Raw genomic sequence first — 11,092 nt, forward strand, 5'->3', positions numbered from 1 at the left:
GGCTCCTCTGTCCATGGGATTCCCCAGGCAAGAATACTGAAATGGGTAGCCATTCCTTTCTCCAGGGTACCTTACTGGACCAGGGATTGAACTGGGGTCTCCTGCATTGCAGACTGATTCTTTACTGTCTGAGGCACCAGGCACCAGCAGATTATCTCTGATATAAGAGAAGAATCACAGATTTTGTTAGTATCATAGGGTAATTGAGAATGGTCATCTACTGGAGGGGGTAGTTTTATTTCTGACTTGTTCACTGGTATTATCTTACATAGCTAGAGCTATTTGACATTATTTTATATGTTTCTATCCATTTTCTTTGGAAAGCGTAAAACGGGGTCTATAAACTTTCACTTGTATTAATTGCACCCCAGCTGGGTTATAGTTTGCTGTTTTGTTTTGATTTTGGAGCTGAGAGCAAGGAGAATGATGTGGGGTCTGAATGAAGAGAACCAGGCTTCTGAGTTTGAGGTCACTTGGGGAGGAGGTTGTGCTTATGGCGGCTGCACATACATTAGTGGGATTTGTCACTGAATCTAGGGAACAACGGGCATTGTTTTAGGGCATGAGGATGGAGTGGGCTCATCGTACAGTGGTGATGGTTCAGAAAAAGCTGGTGTTATTTCACCTCCATCTTCAGATGCAGGCCTTCTGCTCAGCTCCCCACTTCCTCTGGGACAGAGCTGCTGAGCGACAGGTGCTGACACTGACAAGGTCGCTCATTCCTCGTTTGCTGTTTGCTCCGTGCATATCCATCCCCACAGCACACAGCAGAGGGGCTTCCATCACTTCTGCAGCCTTGGTCACGAGGGTAAATGAGCTGAAGCCCTTGTGTGCCAAGCACATTGTTGGGTGTGTGGACAGTTGAAAAAGGGGAGACATAGTCTTCACTCTGCAAGACCTGAAATCTTGCTTGTGCTTACTTACATTCATATTCAGTAGGTATGAATAGTAGTGTAAATGATTATACTATTCAATGGGTTGGTGCAGAAAGAAACCATATATTAAATTATACATGGAGACGTCCGACACAGGACTTTAGGGCAAGGGCTAATAAATTCAATAAACCATCAGCAGTAAGAATAGAAGAGTTTTCTTTGAGCCAAAGTGAGGACAATAGCCCGGAAGCCTGATTCCCACATGACGCTGAGAAACTGCTCTGGAGAAGCAGGGTTCTCAGCACAGTTTTATATCTTGTCAGAACAAAGAGCATTCAACAAGCCAGGGATACATTTCTTCAGGGTTTCAAATCACAGACCAGCCTGACGTCCACGGAGAGTCAGCATGACCTTGGCACCTGGGAGGGAGCCTTACCATCAAAGGAGGACCAGCACCAGTGTCCCGGGAAGGGAGGCGTTTAATCTTTATTTTGAACGTGGACAATTCTTCACTTCTGGTCAGTGTGTGCTTCTCTTTGATAATTAAAGCAGATGTACAGTGTATGTTTGATAGGCCACAAACAGGCTGTTCTAGTTAGCATCCAATTCAAGTCAACTCATTCAAGTGAACTCAGAATGACTTCCCCAGACCTCAATAGGTGAACATTTATTTTTTTATTTTGAAAAACAGGCTGGTAGAGATTTAATTTTATATACCATATAGTTCCCCTCTTAAACGCATACAGTTCAGTGGGTTTTAGTATATTCACAAGTATGCAGCCATCAGCACAGTCAACTTTAGAACGTTTTCATCACCTCAGAAAAAAACCCCTTTCGCTGTCACCCCACTAACCCACCAAAGTACAAGCAGGAGATGGAGAACCAGAAGGCAAAGTAGCTTTGTTTGAGTTTTGTTACATTGTTTGAAAAACATATAACAACACAGAAGGTATCATACTTCAGAGTCTGTCTGTAGTTCAGTAGGTCCCCTACACAGGAACCTTCAAGTTGCAGACTTTCAAAGATGCAAATGTGCGTTCCATAAACATCAGGCATGAGTGACATTGCACCTGGCCCTTCATCTCCAATTGCTGACGACCCTTCAGCTCTACCATGTCCCACCTCCTCTCCCCGCTCCAGTTAGTAACTCTTCTGGTCTGGTCTCTTGATGCCAGCCCCTGTGTGCCAGCTGTTGTACTGGACTACTGTACTTTTCAAGGTACTGTGCTATAAGATTCAAATGTTTCCTTTGTTTTTCATGCACTGTTTGTGTGAAAAGTATTATAAACCTATTACAGTACAGTACTATATAGCCAATTGTGTCACTTGGGTACCTAGGCTATCTGCTGAATTTAGAACAAATTGGATTTAACAAATACGCTCTCAGAATAGAACTCATTTGTATGTAAGGGATGTATTTACCTATTCAGTTTAATTCGACACTCTGGGGATGCGTGTGTATGTGTAAATGAACTGAAGAGTTTGGGTGTTCGCTGTGACACTGATCTAGTCTCGTGCCCCCGACACATCCTCTTGGTTGGGGGCCACTTGTTTGGCTGCGAGGTGGGTGGAATCATAAGGTTGCATCAAGGCTTTTGTGAGCCGAGAACTCAGACCCGTCTTCATGGAGCTGGGAACCCCTCTAAGGGAGCATCTCCCTGCCACACACATCTCAAGAGTCTCAGCTGGAACTTCGTTTTCTCTCTCTCCCTGACCCCAGTCTGGTACCAGCCCTAGCCCTGCAGTCAGGTGTCTGGTGAGTTCTCTCTTGGTCCTCGTTACAAGCTCAGCATCAAGGTGCTCTGCCCTGAGGCAGTGTGGTCCTGCCAGACAAGGTGGGCCTGGCAGGTGCTGGCGGCACCGACCCACTACCAGCCTGTAAACGGCAGGCTTGATTCTTTGGCAGTGGCACGAGAGGTTGCAAAAAGGTGGTAACCTGATACATGTGGTTGTTGGTGAATTCATTTCCTCTGAAAGTACCAGGTGGAATCAAAGGTTGTGATTTGGGCTTCTCTGCACAGGCAAACGAATCCTCTTAATCTTGCACTTTCTTTAATCAAACTGCAAGATGAACATTATTCACTTAGCATGCTAAGTGTGTCCTTGAACATGAAATTAAAACTGTTCATTATAATTAAGAAGGAGGAAATGGGGAACTGTGTTTGAAGTCCCAAAGAATCATTTAAAAAATGGATGATTCAGCAAATGTTCATTTATTACCTGTTGTGTTTGGTGCTGTAAAGCAGGTCCCAAACACTGGATAGCTCAGAGCCCAGGTGTGGAGACAGAAGTGCATACTACACTTCAGATGAGGCTTTATCTGAAGAAGCACTATGATGATAGCCTCGATCAGCTCAAAGAACGAGTTACAGATACAGCTTTGCAGTAGACTTGGTTGACTGCGGTCATAGTTCATTTCCTCTGGGGGTGCACATGCCTTAAGGCCCACGTCCTCTCTTTACACAAACCCCCATGGATGTTCACTATACCAGGTGTGCCCACCAGCCCAGGACCTCCTGCCCCATGTGCTTGATGGCTTGCCATATCTCTCTTGATGGCAGGCCATAAAGTCCTCTGTCCAGGACTTTAGCAGGTGTCCAGAGCCATCAAGAATCATTTTTGGGCTCTGTTTGGGGAGTGGTAGAATGCTATTTTTTTTCCAGTAGCCTTTATTTTTAGAAGTTTTAGGCTCACAGGAAATGAAGGAAAGGTCTAGATATCCCCCTGTCCCCCTGCCCCACACATGCATGGCTTCCCCCACTATCAACATCTATCACCCAGCAGCCATAGCTGACGGTAGGATTCTCTCTTAGTGTTGTACATCCTATGGGTTTGGATGAATGTACCTCCTGGTTTACACACGTTTACTTGTATGGTCATAAAAAGGGAAGCATATTATTTCCTGCTATCGAGACCAAGAATTAGTGGTTTTTATTAAATATGCATTGTATTGCATGCTTGCTCAGTCATGTCTGACACTTTGCAACCCCATGGACTGTAACCCACTAGGCTCCTCTGTCCATGGGATTTTCCAGGCAAGAAGACTGGAGTGGGTTGCCATTTCCTTCTCCAGTTTATTAAATATAAACTTTAGCTTTGAGAAGGGTCTGTGTTATTTAAAAGAAAGACCTTTGTTTAGTTCACTTCTTTTCCCACCCAACAAATCCCACTCTCAAATTTTTAAAAAAAGGACAGGAGAGAGAGGCATTGATTTGTGCACTAATCCCCTAGGCATGGGAACCTGGCCTGGCTACCACCATCCCCGGGCCTCTCAGCACTCTTGGCTGTTTGGATTAGGACTGGAGTGAAGGTCAGTGGTGAAATGGCTGCCTTCTTTTCACAGAGTATGAGCAGTTAGACCTTGCCTTGCTTGTTGATCATTAACCAGGTGGGGGCCTTTGTTCCAGGCACAGGTGATGGGCAGGTGTGATTAAGGTCATTCTCTTAAGCACCTCGGTCATCATTCATTTTCAGCCTTGCAGCGTCTCATGATGCCTGGTCCTGATGGAGCCGTCAGCTTGCTCCGAGACATCAAAACTCAAGCCCTTCTCAGCTTTCTTCCCGACTGTATTTCCTATACCCACCTGCCCTGGAGCTGAGGCCAGGCATGCTGTTTTGAAATAGTAGTGAAATTTACAGTGGGGAGTAGTTAATGTACGTTAGCTTCAAGAAAGCAGACACTCCTGAGAGGGTCTTGGGGGCCTTGATAAAGCATTTCAAGGAAGCAGAGTATCGAATTTATGCTTTTTGTGCTAAAAACATTAAGGTATTTAAATGTGCTATTCTAATCCCTCTTGCAGCCTGGGAACAGGAGGATCCTATATCTTTTATTTAAATCCCAGCCTTCCTCTACTGCGCCTAGTATAGGAAGAAATAGACACTAACCAGTCAACTTCAGTGAATATAAAACTCAGTGTCATTCACAACATACAACCTAGTAAAGTTTTTATAAAATGCAGTTGCCCAGATCTTAATCGATTTGACACCATTTGGTGTCAATGTTGGGTTTTCAGAAGCCAGCCTCCTGTCTGAGCACCTCTTGAGTTGCTCTGTGATAAAATTGTCATGGACACAAGTGCAGATGATAAATCCTGAACCCACAAGCTGGGTATCCTGATTTCAAAGGGAGCCCTTTCTCAGTTGCAGAGTAAGCTGATCTTTAGCCAGGGTGTCCTCCCTTTACCAAGAGCACTTCTGAAAGCCTGAGTTGCCAGGCAGCATTTACAGCCCTGGTGCAGGATCAGGTTATAAAGGTTTTGTTCTCTTAATAAAGAAGATCAGGTTCCCTCTGACTCGCGCTGTGGGATGCCTGGTCTTTCCCCCCGGAGGCTGGGGAGCAAGATGGGCCGTTAGCGGGCAGATAGTCACTGAGGTCAGGGATAAATATTAATAGATGGCCTCATCTCCACATTACGTGATAGCATCCTTCCTTTTAAAATTCCTGTTTATTGAGGAAATTTTCAGTGTTTGTAATCAAGATGTAGAGGTCATATAAAGCTGACCTCAGAGGACCAGAAAATCTGGTCTTGAAATTTTTCATCCTTAAATCTTGGGTAATGCATCCCAGTGAAAGTTCCCCGGGCGAGTTTGTTTTTCAAGGTCCAACACTAAATGTAGGAGAATCAGGACTGTATTTTGTGCTGTGTGTGTGTTTGTGTGTGTGTGTGTGTACAGCTCTAAGATAGTCAGGGACCCCTCCAGATTTTATATGATTATTAAATATGAAATGAGGTAAATGAACCTTTTAAACAAGGATATTATCAGTAGAAAAGGTTGATGTATTGTTATAGCAGTCAGTTTATATCAATAGTATTTTTTAAAAGCCTCTCAAGTTCTTTTTTTTGCTTCTGTCCTCCTCCCTTCCCACTTTTGCCCCCTCCCCTCCCCTTCCTCCCTCTTTTCCTCCTTCTTGGTAGAGTTTGAAGATGAGCTCAACTTCAGCTTTTGAAAGTTGAGTTCTACCCGAAGCATCTTTTCTGGAGTGTGGAATCATTTTTACTTACCATTTATGGAAAATGAATACTGAGACCATGTTGAAAATCATCTTTGTACCTGTAGAATGCTGCAGAAATGTTACACTTTCTGCAGTTTGAATTTAATATCTGCCCACATATATGTATTAAGTTCCTAAAGTGACTATAGAATTATCCCAGCAGGATATAAAGCAAAATGACAGGGCTCCTCCCTGCTTTCCCCCAACCCCCGCAGAGCCAGATTTGTCATATTGTGCCCAAAGCACACACGCAACCTCCGCTGTCATCAGAGGGAGACCACCTTATGGCTGAAACTGGCAAAATGCAGGAAATGTTATCAAAACGTGTGCATTTCAGCCATACCAAAATAAGTAACGGTGCTGGCACACCTGGGTTCTTGGCTTCATTTCTTAGCAAATCCAGTGGCATGTTGGCCTGTGTGTCATAGCGTTGGCTGGGCAGCATCAGGGTTCATCGTTAATTCATGCAGTTGTTTGTCACCAGTAATGAGATTCCACGTTTTATTCAGTCAGCAAGTTTAGTGCTTATTCTACTAACCTCTGCATTGATCGTTCTTAGTGCAAAGGCACTGAAGAGTTGGAGGTTTCAATAGAGTGTGATTTCAGACTGAAATCCTTGTGCAGAGAGCAAATACCCGGTGAAGTGCTTAAACAGACCTTGTTTGGAGGACTTGCATCACCCGACATCCCGAGACTGTTTGTAGAGACTTGGTGAGCCAGTGTCTGCTCCACCCTCTAAGTGCTTGTTTAAGATGATACTCAGGGCCTCACCTTCGGCTTATCATAGTCAAAGCACAGTGATGGAGAGAGGCCCGGGGTGGAGTGGGGGAGGGGGAGTGGGAAGAGACCAGGCTTACGTGCTAGCCCCAGGAGAGCCCTACGAGAGGCCTAAGAGCGCTGGCAGCTATACGTCACTAAGAGCTGTCACAAAAAGCCTGTAGTAAGTCTATAATGTTTCCAGGAATGTTGGTAGGAAACAGAATCAAGACCCTTGGCCTGTTTAGTCAGGAAGCTTGTAAACAGCGTCCATTCCTGGGTGCTTTTATCTACTTCTGAGGGTGTCAAGTTTAGATCTTACAGAGGCGTCTGGTCATTTTTTGAGTGCTTTCATTCACCATGTTTCTAGGTCTGTTACTTATACAGAAGTTAACGTATTTTTGTGTAGGCCGAAGAGTATTTTTTCCCCTGTTATTCATAGTATGGTTAGAGACGTAATTAATCTTGGAGCTGTGATTATGGTGGTTAGTCCCCATGGATTGAAAGTCCACTGCCTGAATCGTTGGATTAGCAGTGAGGCTGGGGTGAGGGCCAGACAGGATGAGTAAGGAAAGGTGAAAGAGACAAACAAACACACCCCGCAGAAAGGATGTGCTCAGTCACACTGAGCATATATTAATTAGGGTTCATAGAAGGAAATGCAGTTTAGGGACTAGCACTTCAAGTGCTGGTGGCCCCTCTGTGGTCTCTCATCCTTCCCGCTCTTTTATGAGGTCGGAGGAGGAATAGTAACTTCAGTCCTATGGCATTTTGTAGAAAACCTCCCCTTTTATATTACCAATCAGATGTGGTTTTGAGATTTTTTAAACTTTTATTTTATATTGGAGTGTAATTTACAATGTTGTGTTAGTTTCAAGTGTGCAATACAGAGTCAAGCATGACTGGAACAACTTAGCACACACGAGCCATATACTAGTCATTTTGAAAAGTAAAAGTGAAAGTGTTAGTCGCTCAGTTGTGTCCACTCTTTGCAACCTCATGAACTGTAGCCCACCAGGCTCCTCTGTCCATGGAATTCTTTAGGAAAGAATACTGGAGTGGGTAGCCATTCCCTTCTCCAGGGGATCTTCCCAACCCAAGGATCAAACTCGGGTCTCCTGCATTCCAGGCAGATTCTTTACCATCTGAGCCACCATGTTTTATTATCTGGTTTTATACTCTGAACAAACACTTCATCATAGCTGATGGTGCTGTGTTTTGGACCCCATAGATTTATACTGCTCTTTCCCCCAGGTGGGCTATGGAAAAGAGCCCACTGTCTTTGACTCTCCGTGGAAATAGCCCCTCTCAGGTACCAGTTGCACACCATCTCCTTTGGGGCTGGGCTTCTACAAGTTCGGTGTCAGTGGACCTTCTGTCCTGGGATTGCCCGTCTTCAGCCCTTCTGCCTTGGCTGCCCTTCAAACGCTGCCTCTATCTCCAGGGTGGAGATGGAGACCTCTTTCTTCTTTCCTCTCACACTAGTCCTCTTTTCTGCACTTCTCAAGCCCTGCCAATTTTTCATTCCCTTTTCTGAAAGCAGGTTTTGTAGAAAATTCCCTTGCCCGCTCTGTTACATATGATGGACGGCAAAGCAAAACGAATCTGTGCTAGTTTTCTGATTTATTGGGAAGACCTATCCCAAGACCTCTGTGAGCATCTCGGCTGCCTTTATCATCTGGGAGGGCAGGCATGCCCCAGAGGAGTTTGCACGTACGGCTCCCGCCCGGCAGTGTGATTACTGAGGGGCTGTGTTTTGAGTTAGCTTGAGTTGTGTATTTCATTTGTGAAGCTGGCACATACTTGAAAGCCGCAAGCTACTGTTTTCTGAAAGCTTCTTTGCACATGAGCCTAAAACCGTCTGTATTGGATTTGGAAATTATCCAGTAACTGCCCTTTTAATGCAGTGAAATGTAGATTACAGCTGTTTCCTCTGGAAGGACCCATAGAGTCCTAACTCATCTCTCTCCTCCTCCAGGGTGTCTCCTCTGCAGAAGTCGGAGATAGTGGATGTGGTGAAGAAGCGGGTGAAAGCCATCACCCTGGCCATCGGGGATGGTGCCAACGATGTCGGCATGATCCAGACGGCACACGTGGGTGTAGGCATCAGTGGGAACGAGGGCATGCAGGCCACCAACAACTCGGATTACGCCATCGCTCAGGTGAGCCATGTGATCGACCGGCCGTCACATGTAGTTGACAGAGTCCGCTGGGCATGAAGGCCAGCTGGTGCTTGACCTTCAGTCCAATCCTTCAGCTGCCCCTTTGGAGGTGGCGTGGAGGAGAACCCACCGGTGTAGCTGGGTTTCTCTCTTGGCTTCGTCTTGTGTAGTTACAAGGCCCTGTCCTGTGCTTTGGGTTTCTTTTTCGGCTGTGGGAAGGGCCAGGCTTTCTGTCATCCAGGTAAGAGGTCATTTCCAACAGGTGGATCTCTGATTTTATGATAATAATCTCTTCCCCTAAACCCTGCAACTGCTGCATGTTCTCTTCCAGCATCCTCTGTGCCCAAGGATGGCTGTGCTTGTAGTACCTGTTCTCCGTATCCCCCTCCTGGCATCTCCCCTCTTCCAGAAGATGCTGTAACCATCTCTCTCACATGGCATGTAAGGTCGGGGGAATCAGTGATTGACAGACACTGCCCTCTTGGCTGTGCCATGGGGGGCACAGGCCACTGCTGTCAGGTGAACTGTCAGGAGTGTGAACCCCAGGCGTGGGTAGCAGTTCCCACCCACCCCCCCGCCGTGGTCAGCAGCACAAAGCTTTTGGCAGTTCGATTCAGCAGAGGCTCCTGACATACTTAGTAGCTCCTGTCCTAGCAGTCAGAGACCGAACAGAATGTCCAGTTCTCAGTGACAGCCCCAAAGTGAAGGGAAACAGCCAAGCTCCTGCCCCGCTGGGATTTGCATCCAGACCATTTTTGCTGCCTGACCATCCGGGAAATCTAGGTGTCTCAGAGAACACAGACCGTTTCCTCCCGTCTCCGATCACAGTGTGCTGGGATTAAATGCCTGCTTGTTGGCTCGAGTCCCCTCGTGTTCCTCCGTGTTCAGTCTTTGGGAGAATGCATTAACCTTATCACATGAGCACGAGTAATCATGGCCTTTTCCTCCTTGATGCTGAAATCTGGGGCTGCATGTTAAGTGTGGAAGAACTTGTTGCAAGCCCAGGGATGCAGACTAGCCTTCTGCATTTTCAAGGCCCCACTTCCCGGAGCGGGTGCTCTGCTTAGATGCCATCTCAAATCCCCACCCCCCCGCCCCCACCCGCCAGCTAGTGGTTTTGCAAACACAGAGAACAGCAGGATCCTTATAAGTCCAAAAAGTGCACAAAATCAACCTTGTTCCTTTTGTCAATTTCAAATGAATCCTCAAGATGGTGACTCACATAGGTAGGAGGAGGAATTCTGACTTTATAGGTGGGAAAACTGGGCTTCCTTTACAAGCAGTGACCTACCGCGGGTCCCAACCCCCAGGGTCAGAGAACAGCGGACCTGCACATGACCTTGGGGAACTAGCCCCGCGCACCTGCCTGGTCCCTTTCCCGAGTCGACTGCCCCAAGGCCTGTGGGACTCACGCTTCCTGCAGGCTGTCAGCACCTGGAGATGTTATGCACCCCAGCATTATTAAATACTTGAGTTATAGCATCATATGGCTGGCAGGGGTCTTCAGAGGTTTCCTAGGAGCTCCAGGCAAATATTTGTCCGTCTTTTGCTTGCAAATGTCAAGGGAAGGGAGATTCCATGACCTGCTTTATTGAAACCGGACTAATAGGATGTGGGATCTGGAGCAGTTGGTCTCTTCAAATTAAAGGCAAATCAAAATGACAAGCAAATCAAAATGAAAGGGCAGATGCAGAGGAGAGCAGGGCTTTGTGATTCTGTTTGGGGCTTTTCTTGTCCATCCAGCCTACATCACCTGTGCTGGAGGAGCTGATAGACAGCCCCAAAGACTGAACACAGAGGAACACCAGGGTTCTCTAGCCAACAAGCATCCCTGCGTGTCCACCATCCTGTTCAGGTATAGACAGAGATCCCATTATTTCGGGTCTGCGTTCTGCTTACCTCATAGCCTCCTCACCAGGATGTTTCCTCTGCCATAGTTACTAGGTAGGACATGCCACAACTGACTGAGTTCCTTTGGTTGAAGTTAATAAAGTGATAAACGTCTTTGGTCAAAGTTCATGCCTTAGCACTTGATCTGTTTATTTTTATGTGGATGAGCACGGGTATGGATGAGCACGACTGGAATCAAAGAATCCAATCCCTTTGATTGGATTCTTGAGAATGTGCCCTGGAAAGTTATATCCAGAAGGAATAAAAGGTTAGCTCAAAGACTTGTCCTCGGGAAAATGATGAAGTCGGCAAAGCGCTGGTTCTGTTTCTCCCCAGCTGGCCTGTGCTGTGTCCACGGGGTGGCCCCAGGCTGCCGGCCGGCCCGTCGGGGCCTCACTGCGCGGGGCCAGCCGGTG

General features: G+C 46.5%; 1 protein-coding gene across 1 annotated transcript in view; it reads left to right on the top strand.

Moving 5' to 3' along the window:
- ATP8A2 (ATPase, aminophospholipid transporter, class I, type 8A, member 2) overlaps window positions 1–11,092 on the top strand; it is a 452,578-nt gene that overhangs the window by 225,379 nt on the left and 216,107 nt on the right. The window contains exon 26 of the mRNA XM_010851206.1: window positions 8,603–8,786. Coding sequence (XP_010849508.1) covers window positions 8,603–8,786 — 184 coding nt within the window. The remainder of the gene's footprint in view (window positions 1–8,602; window positions 8,787–11,092) is intronic.

Source organism: Bison bison, unplaced genomic scaffold (assembly GCF_000754665.1).
Source record: "Bison bison bison isolate TAMUID 2011002044 unplaced genomic scaffold, Bison_UMD1.0 scf7180017864299, whole genome shotgun sequence".
Classification (NCBI taxonomy): domain Eukaryota; kingdom Metazoa; phylum Chordata; class Mammalia; order Artiodactyla; family Bovidae; genus Bison; species Bison bison.